General features: G+C 35.8%; 2 protein-coding genes across 7 annotated transcripts in view; one reads left to right on the plus strand and one right to left on the minus strand.

Moving 5' to 3' along the window:
* Window positions 1-15,193, plus strand: part of Wdsub1 (WD repeat, sterile alpha motif and U-box domain containing 1) — a 44,632-nt gene extending 29,439 nt beyond the window's left edge. For all 3 annotated transcript variants that reach the window (XM_076865985.2, XM_076865987.2, XM_076865986.2), the window contains 2 exons: window positions 4,196-4,336; window positions 14,631-15,193. In XM_076865985.2, coding sequence (XP_076722100.2) covers window positions 4,196-4,336; window positions 14,631-14,788 — 299 coding nt within the window. In that variant the 3' untranslated portion in view covers window positions 14,789-15,193. The remainder of the gene's footprint in view (window positions 1-4,195; window positions 4,337-14,630) is intronic.
* A 1,507-nt stretch (window positions 15,194-16,700) lies between these two features.
* Tanc1 (tetratricopeptide repeat, ankyrin repeat and coiled-coil containing 1) overlaps window positions 16,701-19,890 on the minus strand; it is a 227,218-nt gene continuing 224,028 nt past the window's right edge. For all 4 annotated transcript variants that reach the window (XM_076865486.2, XM_076865485.2, XM_076865484.2 and 1 more), the window contains one exon: window positions 16,701-19,710. In XM_076865486.2, the coding sequence (XP_076721601.2) occupies window positions 18,261-19,710 (1,450 nt within the window). In that variant the 3' untranslated portion in view covers window positions 16,701-18,260. The remainder of the gene's footprint in view (window positions 19,711-19,890) is intronic.

Below are 19,890 nucleotides of genomic sequence, written 5' to 3' on the forward strand. Positions count from 1 at the left end.
AAATTTATATTGACAAATGCCAAGGAATATATTTCATGCTTATATTCAAATAATCAAGAATCATACATTTCTAATTGGAAATGAGATGTTTTCAAAGGTTTGCTCTTTGTTTTGGTTTTTTCTTTCCAAGAAATCATAAAAGCACATAGGTGTTTTTTTTTCCCCTAATTTTCTGTGATTTGGAAAAGTGTCCCCAAAGGACACTTTAAAAAGTGTTAAAAAGTCTGGTCACCAGCCTGTGGTGTCACTGGGAGATGGTGGAACCTTTAATAGGTGGGACCAAGTGGGAAGATGTTAGATCACTAAAGGTGTGTCCTTGAAGTGGATATTGTACCCAACCCCTTTTTCTCTTGTTTCCTGGGTGTCATGAGACAAGCAGCTTCTTTTGCCATGTCCTCTTGCTGTGATGTTGGCAATGGGGCCAAGTGATCATGGACTGAAACCAATCCAAAATAAACCTTTCCTCCTTTTAAGTTATTACCTCAGGTATTTCGTCACAGTAATGGAAAACTAACACAGATTTGGAAAATTATAATACAAATTCCTTTTCAAATTTTACATATCAACTGTCTTCACATCCTCAGATTTTGAAAGTTTCATGTTTCAGTTCCTAGTAATGCTTCATTATGTCGATTTTTCACTTGTTTAAAACTGTGAATGTTATTGACATTGTCATTCTGCATGTCATTAAATATTTTTCCTATTTATACATAAAGCGAAATAGTCCCTTCAACTCCTAGTTATTGTGCACTGATCTGCTATTGGAATGAGCATAACTTTTCATTTTAACTGCTGCTTTTAAGTTGGTGCATTCCACTTTCCATTGAGTACTTGGACATTTTTGGTATCTCCTTTTCTCAAACTGATCAGTTGTCCTGTTGCATCTTTCCATACAGGTGTGGACCACACAGTTTTTCTGGATATTGGTGGTTTGTCCTTACCTATTTTTATTGTAGGATTCATGAGGATACCTTGCTACCTTGTTTTGTTGAAAATGTTGTCCATGGAATATAAGTTTGTTGTGTAGTTGCTCTGTTTTTATGTGGGGATTCAGAGAAATTTAAAATGATACTGCTTCTACCACTTTCACCAAATTCTAACCAAAAACCTACTGTACCTACAGTTGTGTATTTCTTTCCTAAGTTAGCTTTTATATCTTATTTTCTGTTGATCATTCTAATCATTTTATAATTTTTTATTTGTCAAAAAATAAATAAAAAACAATTTTAAAATTTTCTTTCCAGGTTACTAGCATTGGGTTCTGTTGTTTTCCATGGGGCAGTGGAGATCAGCCTGTTTGTGCATGGTAGTTATCAGGCTCCCGTGCTGTTCTGTTCTCCAGTCTCTAGCTAATGCTGGTTGTGCTGCTTTGGTAATGTTCCTTATAGGACAGAATTGGGAAGAGTGAGGCACAAGTAGAAAGAACTTTTGACCATTTGTGTACACAAATATCTGCTCTAAACTGTCATTTCCCACCTCCCATTCTCAACCCAGTTGCCTTTGTTTTGTCTGGGAAGGAAAGGAGGGTGGATTTGGTGGCCCATTTTGCTTTACAAAAAACCAGCTAGTGTTTCAGGAGTATAGTAGATAATAGGCAGATACTGCTATTTCTTATACTAAGAGTTTACTGGCCATCAGCTAGTAAGGGTCCTTGCTTTCTGAGCAGTTAAGTTTAGGGTACTTCTTCCCAAAACCCAGCCACAAAAGGAGATATTTGTGGTTAAACTCTTTGGAAATGGTCTGGTAAATGTCCCCCCCCCCCCCCCCCCGAGAGCAAGGTGATCTCACTCCTGTGTGTATGTGTGTGGTACTGGGGATTAAACCCAGGGGTGTTTTGCCCCAGAGCTATATCCCCAGTCCTTTTTATTTTTTATTTTTGAGACAGAGTCTCACTAAGTTCCAGAGGCTGGCCTTGAACTTGTGATCCTCCTGCCTTAACCTCCCCACTCACTGGTATTATAAGAGTGTGTCACCATGCCTAGCTTCGATTTTTAAATGATGCTAAACTTATCCAAGGATAAGACCCAATTGGGGGGAATTTTGAATTAGGGCCTCTTATATTCTGTGTTACAAATATATACACATTCCATATATTAATTTACATGTATAATATTTTTGACGGGAAAATACTTTTTTCAGAATATTAATTGCTCTTATATCCTTTTCTTGTTGTAAACTATATAATTATCCCTTTAAATGAGATCTTACTGTGTAATTTTATAAACATGTTCTAGAAACACTCATGAGAGTTAATCAAGCCCTGTGGAGGTAGAGTTTTACTTGGCAAATTATCAGGAAGCAGATCCTAGTCACAAGAGGTTTTCTACTATCTCACCTCTAATAGGTGCACCTCAGTACATCTTGTTCAGTCAAGCCTTCAATTTGTTGGTCTTACCCATCTATTTAAATCGCTTCTATTCTCATTTCCCTCGTTACTTAACTTTTGAAGTGCATGACCTATCATTATAGTTTGTATCAATCCTCCAATTTATTTGATGAAAATAAAAATACACAGTTCAGTTAATCTTCAGAAAATGTGGCACTGTGGATGGACCAATCTTGGGAAGAGGTGAACTCAGTGCACTGTCGTGAGTTATTCTGACTTGTTACATTTAAGTCTGTGGTGATCAGATAACAGTTTACTTGATTTTAGAGGCACCCTTCTCTTTGTAGGCACTTTTGAGTAGCTTTCTATTCAATCTGGATAGTGATCTCAAACTATCTGAGTCAATATTTTTGCAAAATCATTCAACATGTAAAGAAATTATTGATTTCTGTTACTTTAAAAAAATGCTTTAGAGATCCTTAATTTGGTTTTAGTAACTTACATATTTAAAAAGTCCTAGGAAGGTAGTCACTAAGCAGCAGGCTAATTTGCTACATTAACATAAATATGGGCAGCTAGCCCCAGTAAATTTAAACATTTATTACTCATGGCATGGGCTTCATGTTCTGATTGATTCCCTTTCCGCCTATGCTTCATGGGAGCCATTTGTGTTTGTGTCATAGCTGAGGAACCCTGAGCTTATGAAATCCCCAGTCTTATAAGGGGACTGTTAGCAGAGTAGGCCAATAGGAAAACATCATCTTCATACTGATTATGAAACAAACTTGCTTTCTACCTGGAAAAGAGAGTGTATCTGACCTCCAAGGATATTTGCAAACTTCCTTGAAAAGATTATATAAGATAAGAAGTATCCTAAGATGTGCATAAGCACCCTGGGGAATTATCTCTCAACAGAAATAGTGCTGGTTTGGCTTTTTATGGGAACTACAAAGCATTCTGAAATACAATTCTTTTCTTCTATCCATCCTACCCTAAATATCTCAAACTAAAGTAGAACTGTCAACCAGTTCTAAAAATATAACTGGTTTATAAAATATATTCTAAAAATATAAACAACCAATAACACTAAACTTCCTAAAATCAATTCTACTAGACTTCTAAAAGTAAAAATTGAGATGATTTTTTAAAATTAAAAATGAAATTTGTGCATACTCTTTTGCAAAGCAGCTGAGACTTTTCATCGTGTTTCATATAAGAATGAGCAAATATATCTAATTTCATTGTTTAATGTATTATTATAACATAGGTTTTTTAAATTATTCATCTGAACTTTCAAAGATATTAGTAATTTTTTGTTATATAGATTTTTAATCTTTGTTTTATGGTGCTGGAGATTGAACCCAGGACCTTGCATGTTTAATGCAATGACAGGATCTTTCATAAGAACTAGATCCATAGCCCATGTCATAAATGAACCAATAAAATGAACCTTTTCTGGTTTTGTTGTGTGTTAATTTCTGGCACATGAAATTATTGAATTTTCACAATCTAAGGTGGTTCAAAATAAACTACCAGCTGCTGACATAGCTTAACCAACAGGTAGTATTCTGTATTACAGTGATTCATAAAGGAATTTTTAAGACATTTTCATATGGTAAAACAGTATGTTGGAATATTTCTGGTTGTAGTAGATAAAAATCTTTTTGCTAAGGACTGGCATAAAAATTTCCAGCCCTTGGGCTAGGGCTGTGGCTCAGTGGCAGAGTGCTTGCCTCGCAAGTGTGAGGCACTGAGTTCGATCTCCAGCACCACATAAAAATAAATAAGTAAAATAAAGTATTGTGTCCATCTACAATTAGAAAAAGTATTTTAAAAAAATCCAGCCCTAATGGAATACTTTCTTTTCAGAATCTCTAGGGTTGCGTAGTAAAGTGCTGAGGAAAATTGAAGAGCTCCGGACCAAGGTGAAATCCCTTTCTTCTGGAATTCCTGATGAATTTATATGTCCAATAACTAGAGAACTTATGAAAGATCCTGTCATCGCATCAGGTATGTGTGATGCCTACCAAGTTGGCAGGGCACGCTTATGTGCTAAACAAATGGGCACGCTTATGTGCTAAACAAATAATATAGACAGAAGTTTGCTTAAATGTGGAGAATTTTCAACATTCCTGTTTTCTCGCTAGTTTTTTTCCTTTGGAAAAACTCATTAGGCCTGAGGTAAACAATTGAACATTTTATAATAAAACTGGACAGGTTCAGAATTGAGACAAAAGGGTTTTTCAGATTTTACTTAAACTTGTAAAGTTGCCAGACCATAAAGATATCATTTTTAAGTTAGACTACTGAGAACACTTAGGGTTTGTCATAAATTTAAACAAATATAGAGGAAAAGAATTTAAAGATGAAGCTGTAACATTCCACATTATTAATCATTGTCCATATACACATATTTTACATAGTTGTAATTAGTGAATTCATATTCCATTGTGGAGTGTTTTATTTGACCTCAAATTTTATTACACATTTCTGCATATTGACTTAGTCTAAGTAATTTGTGCTCACAATACAATACCTCTGAGGCTTTGCTACATTTTGTTTAACTCTTCTACTAGTTGGTGTGTGTGTGTTTACAAATCTTGTTGTAGCTCCATAGTACTGACATCTCAGTTTCTGTTGTCACTATTACTTAGGGTATTTCCATGGGATGTATGCCCCAGTGCAATTAGTATATTAGAAACTGTATTCCTTATACTAGAGAGGCAATGAGTTCTATACCTTCCCCTTCCTTGCCTGATTGGATATCAGTGATGTTTTTTTGTCTTTCTCAATGACACATGAAGAGCAACTTCACTTTCCATTTCTTTGTGTAAGACTGAGTTTGATCATCTTTTTTGATTTGTAATTTTCTTATGTGACTTCTTATTCACAAAGCATTTAGTTCAAATTCAGCTCTTTTAGTTTTTATTCTTTAATAAGAAACACACTTATGGAAGGCGAGTACATACACTGAAGAGCCACACTGCCTGAGTCTGCTTCATTACTTATCTGTGGAGGACTATTCAATCTCTCTGGTCCTCATTTTCCTCATGTACAAAATGGGGATATTAGTACTTACCTCATGAGATTCTTGAATGAGTTAATGTGTTAGGTATGTAAAACAACTGCATATAATAAACATTGTAGTGTTAGCTTTTTTGAATTTCAAACTGAAATTTACTATGGGTATAGTAATGGCTATATATTTTTGAGTTGGTATATAAGGATTCTTGTTTGTAATTGAAACTCAACTTGAGTTGGCTTTCGATGATATAGCAATTGACTTATTAAATGTGAATCATAGTGTATTCAGAATTTCCTTATCTGTGCAGAGCCTTCTGAATAATCACTTGTGTGCTTTTCCCACATGGTGAAAAAACAGGACTACAAACTGGTCCCAAAGTTTATTTACATTTTATGTTTTTGCCCACTTGAGAGTGATCAGTCTGACAAAATCTCCACAAGAACTCATTGGCCTAATTTGAGCCAGAACCCTGGCTCAGTGGTCATCTGTTACAGGAATGAGGTGGAAGACTGCCTTCTTAGCTGTAGAGAGTTCAGAGGAAGTATTGGGAAGGGCCTCTCTCAGAAAAGGGGGTGTGGCACTGACCAAATGGTAAATGTCCATTCTAAAAATTTTTCCAAGTTTCCTATCTTTAAAAGCATATATTACTTTGTATTAAAGTTAAAAATGGTTGAGTTTTGAGGCTGTTTTTTGGGGGGAAACATCTGCATGGGATCAAAGAATATGAAAGGATTTTTGTGAGGAGGAGCTTGAGATTTTCCTTGTTTATTCATTCCTTGTTAAGGGTATAATTTTAGACATTTTATAAAAATGTCCTCTTTGATTGCAAAATCATTTTTAGCAACATTGATGTCAGCATATTACATGTTAAAATTCAGTCATGATCTTTAAATAGTGGAATTGGACCAGTGTCTTTGTGATTATAGATAGATTTGGGCTAATTGCTATTGGCATGGAAAATTTTCTATTTTCCATTTTGAGCCCTCTCCACCTCATCCCATCCCACCAGTATTTACATCTTTTGAACCAATTGCCTTGGACGAATTTCTAAGATATTTGTGTTTCATTCTTTTAAAAAATAGTCAAGCACTAACATTTAAAAAATGGAGGCTTTCTGTACTCTAAGCCCTGATTTAGTTTTGGTGTGTCCTTCTATTTCATTATTTTAACTGATTAATATAAAAACTGTACTTATTTTGGAGGTACCTGTGATGTTTTGATAACTCTTTGCCAACATGTTATTCTATAAGAAAATATTGTTGATCATATAGTGCCTTCAGGTGGACTTGTGTAAATTTATCTTTTAATTTTAAAAAACTAATTTGGTCATATTTGCCCATTTAGTCCTTCTTTATGTTACAGTAGAAAATATCTGATGTTTTGACTAGGATTATAGGAAGTTAAATGAGGGGTGAAAGTAACTTTGCACTAGTCAGGCATTCCTTTTATTCTTTTTCTATTCCTGCCAGGTCTGTTATGTTAAATTGTTACTTTCAGTGAATTAAGTTAATGATATTAAAACCTACTAACCTTGTTCTGACTATTTTGCTTGTTCTACATTGTTTTCACTATATCTGGAGAAACACTCTCTTCTCTTAGTTCAGGTGTTCTGTCAGTTTAATTCCTATGTTTTGCTTCAAAGAATGTCTTTGGTATGGATTTCTTTTGCTCAGGACACACTGTGCATCTTGAGTGTAGGTATCTTCCAATTTCAGCCATTCTCATGTTTTTTTCAGACTTTCCTACTAATATACTATAAGTTGTCTAACCTGCCCATTGAGATTTCAGTTATTTTATTTATCTTCTCTGGAAATTCCATTTAGCATGTAGAATCAATGGACCCTGGAGCTACATTGCTTGGGTTTGAATGCCAGCTATCATTTCATACCAGTGACACCTGGAAAAGTTATTAAGGCTACAGTTTCTTCATCTCTAAAACAAGGATAATTGTAATACCTGCATTACAAAGTTATACAGAATGAATAAATATAGTACCCTGCAATGGTCTGATACGCTATTTTTTTCATAGTATATTTTTTCTAAGGCTGTCTTTTTGAGGCTTTTGGGATTCTAATTAAGTATCACCTGTGGAGTTCCAGTGGGGGAAGAGGTGTGCTTGGTCCATTTTCTTGGACAGGAAGGTGGACAGTAATGTGTTTGAGTATTTTAACCCCCCATGGACGAGAGAGTAGAGCCCAGACCACTGAGCTAATATTTTTCACTTAAATCTTTCAATGCTATTCATTCAAAAAGATGGTGCTTTTATTCACCATTTCTAGCTAGAAGTTTTTAGGTTCACTCAATCTGCTTTCTTAGTAGAAACACAATTATAGGAAATGGATAAATCTCACAATAGGTATCATGACTGTGGTATTTTGCCACAACTTATTCATCTGAGTGCATTAAGTTGAAGAATGTGTCTATTAAAATAATCCAGGAGCTTCTTAAATTTACTTCTTAGAACTTGTCTGGATGGAAATAATTTAAAATTATTTAGGTCATTTAGAAAATGTGAAAATAAGCGATACTGAATGTAGTGTATATCGTATTTTCTTTTTAAAGTTTTTTTCCTCAACTTAGTTACAGTAAACTTTTTACATGGATTTTAAAAAATAATCGTAAGTGTCATTAATTCAGATTGTCAGATGCAATTGTTTTGTGTTAATATTTTCAGTGCTTTTTTTATTCATAAAAATGCTAGTGTGGGGGGATGTGGTCTGTGTCACAGCTCTTGACAATCCTTTTCTTTACATAACTCAGTTATCCCAAAGTAGTAGAGTAAGAAACTGGCAGAGAAAAAATATTCATTTAAGAAAATTCAATGAAAGGTGACAAAATACACTATAAAACAATGGAGATTAGCTAATTTAATATTCTTAGTTCCTTCTTTTCAAATGATGTTAGTGTAAAGGTAACCAATACATCAAAAATATAAAACTTCCTAAATATCAAATTTATTAATTTGGCTCCCATTTTGAAAGGATTTTTCTGCGATTCATAAAGGAAGAGTCTGAGATTAGCTAATACCACATAATCCCTCTATATAACCCAGTCTAAAAATGAGACAGTTGTAGCAAGAAGGAAGGAAGGGGGCTGCATACTTGTCACCTGGAAAGGTACTGCATTTACAGTACCAGAGACCATGACTCTTAGCATAATCATTACTATCTGTGTAATCCCAAACACAACAACCACCTTCATAAAGCAGGAACTATAGGCAGTGGGAGGAGAAAGCACAATAAAAACCTTGATCATACTTCAGTCTGAAATAGTGATATATCAAATTCTGAACCTTCAAAATAGAAAGTATACTTTCTTTTTAAACACAATCAGGAGATTCTTTAAAGGGTCCCCTCACTTTAAAATCTAGCTCAGTGCAAATGAATTAGCTATTACTGAACTCACAGTATTTCACATAGTGATATTAAAATGGATATCATTTATCAGTAGTAGGTGAGTGTGATGGTAATATGAGACACTGTAGGTCAAAATACTCATCTTTTTAATTAATAAAATTTTCCTACTCAAAGTTTTCTTAAACTTGATGGCAAATAATTTACGTAAACCTTTCCAAAAATGGCCAAAATGCATGTAAAATGATGCACAATATCATAGTTATATAAATTCACACTGAAACATGTCACACCTGCTAAGATGACTAAAATAAAACTGGAAAAAAGTGTTGGCAAGTACATACAGAAATTTGGGCTGGGGATATAGCTAACTTGGTAAAGTGTATGCACAAGGCCCTGGGCTCAATCCCCAGCACTACCCAAAAGAAAGGAAAAGAGGATACACAGAAATTGGAATTAAGTTTGGCTGTTTTCCAAAAAGTTACCAACAATCTACTCTTAAGTGTATGTTCATGTTCACATGGATAGCCCTGAAGTAGAAACAAACCAAATATCAAGAGATGAATGAATACAATGTAGTATAGCTATACAATGGAATATTATTAGCCATAAAAGAAACAAGTATTAAAACATGATGCTGTACATAAATATATGCCACATTTTGTGTAATTTAATTTATATGAAATGTTTGAAACAAGCAAATCCCATAGAGATAGATTTGTGGCTGCAGTTTTTTTTTTTTCCCCATTGGTGTTCTGAATTAAATAGTGGTTGGTAATGATTATACAACTTGGAAATGTACCAAGAATCAAAGCATCTTATACTTAAAAGGATGACTTTTATGGTATGTGAAGTATAAAGAGCAAAAGGCTGTCACAGTTGTCAGTACCTGTACTTGGCATGTACTGTACCATATCTGGGGCTGAAGGACAAAAGAGAAGTTGTGGTTTGGGGGCTTCTAAGGAGTGGAGGAGCTGCCCAGCTGGTGCTACTGTCTATAAGGGGGCAGGATAAAATATTTGGAGAGACTGTAACCAGCTTCTCCCAGCAAATGAAAATCCAGGGGCAGGAACAAGAAGGATAGGAGATCTTGCCCTGTTTTCTAGTTTCCCTCTAGAAATATCACTGCAGGATCTAAGAAGGAGCCAGCAGACAAAGCAGGTGTAGAGTTTGTGGTATTCTTGTCTCTGCATGTAGAATCCGCAGCATCTTGGGGCAGTACCTTAACAGGGCTAAGCAGCACTTAGGATTGTTTCTGTAAATGCCAAAAGCACATTTGATAAAATCTAGCATCTGCTTACTTTCTCAAAAAAGAATAAAGAAGCAAGTAAAAACAAACAAACAGAAAAAGGAGTATCAGTAACCTTTCTCTGTAAAAAAAAAAAAAAAAAAAAAAAAAGCAGTTAAAAGGTAAAACAAGACAATTTACAGTAACTAAAACTAGAACAAAACCTAGATACAATATGGAAAGAAGAAAACTACAGATAATCTCTGTAAAGTATAGGTAAAACATAAGACAATTTATAGTAACAAAATCTAGGATAAAATCTAGATATGATACCAAAACCAGATAAAGACACATCAAGGATTATTAAAATACTGGCAAATTGCATACAAAAACATATTAAAAAGTTAGTGCACCATAATCAAGTGGGGCTCATCCCAGGGATGCAAGAATGGTTCAACCTATGGAAATCGATATATAATTCATCACAAAAATCAATGGATTTAAAGACCAGAATCACATGATTATCTTAATAGATGCAGAAAATGCATTTGACAAAATACAGCTTTCATTCATGTTCTAAAAACTAGGATAGTATAAACATACCTCAACATTGCAAAAGCTATATATTTTAAACCCAAGGCAACATCATTCTAAATGGGATAAAAATTCCCTCTAAAAACTGGAACAAGACAAGGATGCCCTCTTCCACTACTTCTATTCAATATAGTTTTTGAAACTCTAGCCAGAGCAATTAGGCAAAAGAAAGAATTAAGGGGATATAAATAGAAGAGCTCAAACTGTCCCTATTTGTTGCTGATATGATTCTATATTTAGAAGACACAAAAAGTTCCATCAGAAAACTTCTAGAATTTATAAATTCAGCAAAGTAGCAGGATATAAAATTAATGCCCATAAATAAATTGCATTCCTATATACTGATGAAGAATCAGTTCAAAGAGAAATTAGGAAAACTATTACATTCAAAATAGCCTTAAAGAAAATAAAATACTTGGGAATCAATCTAACAAAAGAGGTGAAAGGCCTCTATAGCCAAAGCAATCCTTAGCAAGAAAAGTGAAGCAGGAGGGATCAATACTAGACTACTTCACAGCTATAGTAACAAAGACAGCATGATATTGGCACAAAGAGACATGAAGACCGATGGAACAGAATAAAAGACACAGATACAAACTCACATAAATAACAGTTATCTCATACCAGACAAAGGCATCCTAAACACACATTGGAGAAAAGATAGTTTCTTCAACAACTGGTGCTGGGAAGACTGGAAACCCATATGTAGCAGAATGAAATCAAACCCCTCTCACCTTGCAGAAAACAAAGTGGATCAAGGACCTAGGCATTAGACCAGAGACTCTGGCCGTACTAGAAAGAATATGTAGGCCCAAATCTCTGTCAAGTCAGCTTAGAAACCAACTTCCTCAATAAGACTCCTAAGTGTAAGAAGTAAAATCAAGAATCAATAAATGGGATGGTATCAAACTAACAAGCTTCTTCACAGCAAAGGAAGCAAGAATATGGAGAGCCTACAGAATGGGAGAAAATCTTTGCCACTGCATCTCAGAGCATTAATCTCTAGGATATATATATAAAGAACTCAAAAAATTTAACATCAGGGCTGGGAATATAGCTCAGTTGATAGAATGCTTGACTTGTATGCACAAAGCCCTGGGTTCAAATCCCAAGCACCATAAAAAAAAAAAAAAAACCCAATTAATCAAATGGGCAAAGGAACTAAACAGGCACTTTACGGATAAAGTAACTATCAGTCAACAAATATATGAAAAAATGTTCAACACTCTAGCAATTAGAGAAATGCAAATTAAAACTACACTGAGACTTCATCTCACTCTAGTCAGAATGGCAATTAACAAATATCATTGAATTATCAATGGCAAATATCAAATGTTGGCGAGGTTATGGGGGAAAAGGTCCGCTCATACATTGCTGGTGGGATTGCAAATTGGTGCAACCACTGTGGAAAGCAGTATGGAGGCTCCTCAGTAACTTGGAATGGAACCACCATTTTACCCAGTTATCCTACTTCTTAGTACATAACCCAAAGGACTTAAATCAGCATACTGCAGTAGTGATGCAGCCATTTCAATGTTTATTGCAGCTCAATTCACAATAACTAAGCTATGGAACCAACCAAGGTGCCCTTCAACAGATGATTGGATAAAGAAAATGTGGCATATTTACACAGTGGAATATTACCATGCCATAAATAACAACAAAATTATGGCATTTGCTGGCAAGTGGATGGAACTAGAGACTACATTCCTAAATGAAATAAGCCAATCCCAAAAAACCAAAGGCCAAGTGTTCTCTCTGTTATGTGGATGCTAACCCACAAGAAAGAGGGTAGGGAGGAAAGAACAGAAGTTCATTGCATTAGACAAAAGGGAATGAAGGGAAGGGGAATGGAAATAAGACAGTAGAATGAATTGGATATGACTTTCCTATGCTCATATATGAATACACAACCATTGTAACTCCACATCTTCAACCACAAGAATGGAATACTAATTAGAATAAGTTATACTCCATGTACATATAATGTCAGAATATACTGTACTGTCATGTATCTCTAAAAAAACCTTCTAGACATAATATGCAAAAATTATCAGATCTATATAAAGAAAACTACAGATCATCCCTAAAACATATACTTGGATACAAAGATGATAGGACTCAACAAGATATTTGTTTCATTTTACAAATTTAACATCCTTATAAACATTTTTTCCTAGCAGTACTGAGGGTGTTAGATTTCACTTGAAAGAATAAATAAGAACAGCAAAAACAAAACAAAACAAAAAACTAGAAAAGAACAATAAGAAAGGCTGTTAGTCTTATTAGGTTATTAGAACGTGTTACAAAATCTAAAAGTGTTATATCATTGGCACATAAATAAACCAATGGAAAATAATTCTTAAAAATTCAGATGTTGATGCAAGTGAGTTGGGAAATTTAGTGAGTGATAGTATTTTTAAATCCACGGTATTCTGACAATTGAACAGTTGTGTGGGAAAAGATAAAATTGTATTTTTCCTATTGCACATATAAATTAATTCTAGATAGGTCAGAAATCTAAACATAAACAAAATTTTTCCAGTCCCAGAAGAAAAATGTAGGTAAGTTCCTTGATGGAATGGGGAAAACTCTCCTGAATAGAATTTTTTTCTCCTAAGGACAATTGCAAGAATAATAGGCAAAAATGTTTACAGTTCATAGGCAAAAGAAAACCAGTGGCTCAAACATGCAGAAAAATTCTTACCAGATATTCTTCCATTGCTCCCCTAAAGATTGATAACATTATGAGTTAAGACATCACATTCTGTTGATTCTGATGACATACAGCATGTAGACATTCTCATAAACATTGCTACTAGGAAGGAAATTGACATTGTCTAGTAAAATTACATAAATATACTCCAACTTCTTGGAATCACCCCCAAATGCATTATCAAAAATACAAGTGACATGCTCAAGACTGTTCACTGCAACACTATTGTAAAAAGAAAAAACCAGGGGCTCAGACGGTAGCGCGCTCGCCTGGCATGCGTGCGGCCCGGGTTCTATCCTCAGCACCACATACAAACAAAGATGTTGTGTCCGCCGAAAACTAAAAAATAAATATTTTTTTTAAAAAAAGAAAGAAAAAACCAGAAACCATCCAGATGTACAGGAGAGTACGGTGGGGTGGGGAGAACATTTTTAAAAGAACTTGCCATGATGCAAATGAGTATATGCTAGCTTTTATGTAGAATGTATGCATTTGCATTTGCTTATACAATAACTGATATACACAGCTACCTATGTGAAGGGAGGAACAGGACTGGACAGGAGAGAGAAGACTCCTGAATGTTTAATGGTTTTTACTTCTAAAACATGTAAACAATTTTCAAGCACAGTACTTCAATTAGACTGGGGACTTACCTGATGATAGAATCAAAGAAATCTTAAATTTCACACTTTATTTAAAATAGTAATATACTGCCATTATTTCAAAGCAAATAGATGGGAGCCAGAGTGTCAGCCTCAGAAAAAGAACTACAAATATAAAAGTGAAAGTAATGAAGCAAAAACTCCAATTTTGACACATGTAAAGGCAAATAAGTTTGCAAGAAGACAGTATTAAAAAGTGGATTTTTTTTTTTTTTGATGGGGGGAATTTTAAATCTCTTTACTGTCAAGTTCTGAGTAGGGCGAGTTCTGTATCTCTAGATGTTCCTCTGACTTTTCAGTATGGAAGAAAGTTTAGCTTAGTTATTCCTAAGAATCTTTTCCTTCTCATTTTTAGCCAAATTTTTCTTTACTAGTACTCTACTTAGCTCTTTCCATTTCTTTTTTTTTCCCACTATGACTGAATTTTTGACAGGATCCTGGTCTCAGTTGAAGTGTTCAAAAGGAACCATATAAAGCACTATGTATGAGTTTATAATGATACTGTTCTAGGTGACTGGGTGTGACAGAGCATAATCCAATCTTAATGCATGTAAAACACTAGAATTTCAGTTGTGGATTACATTGGTATAGCAGTCCAAGCATGACAGGAATATCATTTAAAACCCAATGAGGCCTTGGCAATGAGTTTTTATACTCAGTTCATTTTAGAAACCTTATCTACTTTTCTACATTTCAAATAATTTGTATACCTTTTTGTTTTTCAAGATGGCTATTCATATGAAAAGGAAGCAATGGAAAATTGGATCAGCAAAAAGAAGCGTACAAGTCCAATGACAAATCTGGTTCTTCCTTCAGTGGTTCTTACACCAAATAGGACTCTGAAAATGGCCATCAATCGATGGCTGGAGACACATCAAAAATAAAACTATTAGCTGACGTTGGTTTATGCCTGAAATCCCAGCGACTCAGGGGACTGAGGCAAGAGGAATCCAGGTTTGAAGCCAGTCACAGCAGTTTAGCAAGATCTTGTTCAAAAAATTTTAAAAGGGTCTGGGAATGTACCTCAGTGGCAGAGCACTCCTAGCATGTGCAAAGCCCTGGGTTTGATCCCCAATACTGCAAAAATAAATAAATTGTTATGTTGTATTATTTATATTTTCAGTGATCTCATTTGAATTAAATACTAAGCAAGCATTATTAAAAGCAAAACAGAAGGAAAAATAAATTTAGTTATAAAAATCTTCAATTTTCATTCTTTAAAATTCATGGACTTAATTATACATCGTTTTGTACTAATGCAAAAAATAAAACTTTACTTTGACTTTAAATTGGAGTGCTTTAAATTTATTCTGGTTAGGTATAGGTCATATCTCTTTACAACTAAAGATCAGAATGCTATATAACAGATGTTTATATCCTAGTTAATAGCCATTTGTTTGATAACTTGAGGATTTGTAAAAAAAAATTATAAATTGCTTATAATTGAGAAAATCACTTCAGATATTTAATAAGCAATTTTGTTGGACTCAATTTGTAGGATACTAAGGATTTTTATTCAAACCCAAATATAAGTTAGATAAAATAAATTACCATGAATAAGTCAATTTGACTTTGCATAGTATACAAACGGGCTAACTAGCCTCCTTTTAAAATTCAGACTTTTTAGAAGTTCTTGCAGGGTAATTATACAATGGCATTTTTACATAGTACTCTGGGGTATTTAATACACCACCACCACCATCCTGACTGGTGTTCACTCAATGGACTTTCCAGGCCCCAATGTTGGTTCAGGACTATGTGGAACCAGCGCTAGTGCCCTCTGACCCACAGCTTCCTAATGGAATTTCACTTCTTGGGGTAACTGACCCTGACCCAGTGTCCTCTTTTACTAAGACTAGATCAAAATCATAATTTAATGCGTTACTAATTTTACTAACACACTGGCTGCTTTACAGGAAAAGACAAGCCTGCTTAAGCACCCAAGGACAAGAATTATGTATTATCCAGTTTTTCATAAAATATATATTTTTAAATGGAAGATGGACACAATACCTTTATTTTTTTAATGTGGTGGATAGGATTAAACCCAGTGCCTCACACATGCTAGGCAAGAACTCTACCACTGAGCTACAACTGCAAACCCAGTTTTGTTTTTAAACTTTCTATAGCTTTGAAAAACTGAATATACTTAGGTTTCTAGCAATACTAGTTACCAGACAATAACCTAAAATAATATTAGGCTTAAGATTTCAACTTAGAATTTTATGATGATAAAACAGCTTACCATTCACTCTGATTCACTCCTTTGAAACTGAAATATGTGGTTATAAAGACAAATACAAACATTGAACAAAGATACCACAAATGTGTTAAAGAACAAACTGTCATAACAATGCTCAGTGTATTGCCAAAGTGCCTGAGAGTTAAAATATTAAATATTTTAACCTCTCAGGCACTTTGGCAATACCACTGAGCACTTGTTATGCCAGTTTGTTCTTTAACCATTCTGTGGTTATCTTTGTTCATGTTTGTATTTGTCTTTATTCCCCCACATATTTCAGTTTCAAGGCAGTGCAACCCTCCACGAGTGAATGGTAAGTAGTTTTATCATCATAAAATTCTAAGTTGAAATCTTAAGCCTATATTATTTTAGGTTATTGTTGGTAACTAGTATTGCTAAAACCTAAGTATATTCAGTTTTCAAAGCTTATAGAAAGTTTAAAAACAAAATGGGTTTGCAGTTGTAGTCAGTGGTAGAGTTTTGCCTAGCATGTGTGAGGCACTGGGTTTAATCTATCACCACATTAAAAAAATAATAAACAATAAATAAGCTATAGTAGTTATAGAAGAACTCATGGAAAGCCTATAAAAATGATAAAGCTGTTTATACAAAGCACACTGTACACACACGCAGGAACAAATGTTGAAGAATGACACCAGGAAGTTCCTATTCATACAAAACCCTAAAGATGTTCACAGGAACTTCCTAACTATTCATTTTTAAAACATTCTGCAAATATAGAACTTCCTTTTCCCCAATTCTAGAAAATAAATTTCACATCCCAACATATAAAACAAATATACTTCCACCTCTCTTAACCTAGTATCTTAACATCCTCCAATAGCACACAATTTCATATAAAAATACCTTTGAACCAAGGTTCATTCTTGTACCTTGTCTTTACAAATGCATAATACATCAGTTTGGACTTAAGTAGCACCTCGAAGGTGTTCTTATATAAATGAGATAAAGTGCCGTTACTGATATACTGTTAACATGCCATAATAATACATCATTCAGTGCAATAACCAGCGTGGATGAAATTTACAAAGAACATGCAAATACATGACTGGGTTTTTATTGTTTGCTTCTGGTTTTAGATTAACTACTTAGTTATATTTACAAGTTCAAATAAGGCTGGGCTATTTAATATATACAACATGTGACTATGAAGTAATGATTGTATAAGAAAAGCAACATCCAACCATATCTTAAATATCCAACTTAAACACTGTCCTTAAGGGATGATGGGAGGCTTTTTTTAAGGAACATTAGCACTGATGAGATCAGTTTGGAACCAGTTGAGACCGAATCTATTAGCTACTAAGAATGCTGCTCTTAGTATTTTAGCTCAAATCCAATTTAGGACAACCAATCAAGGTTCCAGAGAGCTTAGACTGTTTCCACATATTAGAACACCTTGAAGCATGAATATTGTTTCAAAAAAGGTGCTATAAAAGTATTTTGATTAAGAACCGTAACGTGGGAATAAGTGTTTAATCCTCTTAAAAGAACTTCTTTTATAAAGGGAACAATACTTGGATGCTTTCATGTTTTGCTTAAAGAACAAAAAGAAAATAAGCTATATTTATAGTCATACATATTCATCTAGAAATCACTCAGGTTTTAATTGTATATATATGTAAAAATAAAATTGGAATTTGACTCAATGGAACTGTAACTTGAAAATCCCATCTTTTCTAGAATATGTCATTATGATATTATATCATGAGTTAAACCAAAAAAAAAAAAAAGGCCATTGTTAAGTACCATGATTTTACCACATAGCAAAGGCTAGGAGGAAAGTGATAAAAATCAAATAATTTTCCTAAGAAAAGTTGACATCTTCTTTACTGTCTTAAATTTTTAACTTGATGGGTAAAGCTAACTGTAGTTTTCAGTTCTATTTAGCGTTATTATGGTGACTTCTAGTGACTTATTAAAGTTTTATTCTATATTTTTAATATATCAATTGCATCTGATCCACCCTAGATGGGAAAAAAAAGAAAAAAAAACATGGCTAAAAAGTGATTTTTATGATGAAAAACCATTTAATTATTTACCACCAGGAGCCAACACACTTTTCCAAATCCTGCAAATGAGTCTCTTTAGGCTCACACATTTGACTCTATGAATGATCGCTTTGGTTTCGCTGTAGTGAGGTGGCTCCTATGGGCTTCATTACTGACATGAGGTGGTGGCTTGGAGATACTTTCCTGGTAAAGATGAGAAACACTCTTAGTTACCCTGGTGTCTTGGCGGTGGACTGGAATTTGGCACTTGTTTTCTTCTAGCTCCTTCACCTGGGCCCCATTGTGGACACTGCCACTCAGGGTGGAGGCAGAACAGGTTTTGGCTTGGCTGGTAGTATATCCTCCTTGTTTGAGAGAGGGCTTCTCAGAGTTAGAGCACTGCAGGCCAGCTGCAGTGGGGGATGTGCCCGTCAGTAGCCCCTCTGCCACCTGGCAGTGCCAGGTGCGGTTTGAAGGGTTGCTCTGCTGTTGGAACCTTGCCGTCTTGTCCATGATCCCCATGAATGGAGTACTGCGGGGCCTATGCTCAGTGGCGCTGCTCTGCACCTGGCTCACAACCTTGTCTTTAATTCGAGCATCTGGTCCTTGGACCTTGAAGCCATCTGAAAAACTACTGCTTGAAGTCAAACTACTGGTTGAACTTGACATCTTTATACTGCTAGATGGAGAACCAGAGGAGCCTGAGCTGGTGAGGGAAGCTGGGTGTCGTGCATCGCCGCAGCCCACTGGTCCACCCTGGCTTGGAGGGGCTACATCCACAGCCACAGAGGCATGGGACAGGAGCCTCTCGGCAGTTTTCGCCTTGCTTGGCAGAGCATATGCAGCACCACTCTCACTGCGCTGCAGCTGGACATTCTGGCTGGGGCCCAGCCGATCCCCAAAGTGGCTAGAACCAGCTCCAACAGTGAAAGTACCTGCTCCCTCTACATGCTGGTTTCTGCTCCCAGCAGGAGCTGCAGGGATCCTGCCTGGCATGGGGCTTGGAGGAGGATTCTGACAAGAGACCTGCATTTTTGTGCTACTGTTTCTGATGCCAGACTGGCCAGAACCCAGGTGTTGGTTTGTTTTCACTATCTGTGCCTGTTTGGTGGGCTGCATAACCAACCCCGGCTGAGCGACAGTCTCCCTTAGGGACTTGCTGACTCCTGCCCTGCTCTGTGGTGATACTGGCCTGCCTTTGGACTGTAACCCTTCTTGAAGGTTTCGGATATACGGGGAAGGGACAGATGAGGACGGCTGCTGGCACCTGGGAGTCGGGGAAATGGATTCTTCCTGAGGAGAAGTTTCCTCCTCTTCGGCCTCATCGAAGTGAAAGTGGTCCTTTAACCCAGGGGTTGGGGTGTCCTCCTCATTATCTTCGTTATCAGAGGCACCGGGTGCAGCTGGAGGGGAGCACTGCTGTTTCTGCTGCTGGTTCCTCTGGAGTTGCTTGCACTCCTCTTCTACACGGGCCAGGAGCCTCTTGATTTCCTGATTGGTGGGACAGAGTTTCACAGCCTCCTGCAAGTCAGCCAGAGCTGCCACGAACTGCCTTTATATGAAGACATAAGATATGGTCATAGGCCGCGTATGAACATGGTCTGTTTATAACTGTTCAGAAACTAGCTGTGCTCACAGGAAAAAAAAGGTAGCTGCATGAGGTCTGACCATTTACCATGCAACAGGTCCTGTTTAGCCCACAGTTACTCAGCTAACCCAGATTTGTGTGGCT

The sequence above is a fragment of the Callospermophilus lateralis genome, chromosome 9 (assembly GCF_048772815.1).
Source record: "Callospermophilus lateralis isolate mCalLat2 chromosome 9, mCalLat2.hap1, whole genome shotgun sequence".
Lineage (NCBI taxonomy): Eukaryota > Metazoa > Chordata > Mammalia > Rodentia > Sciuridae > Callospermophilus > Callospermophilus lateralis.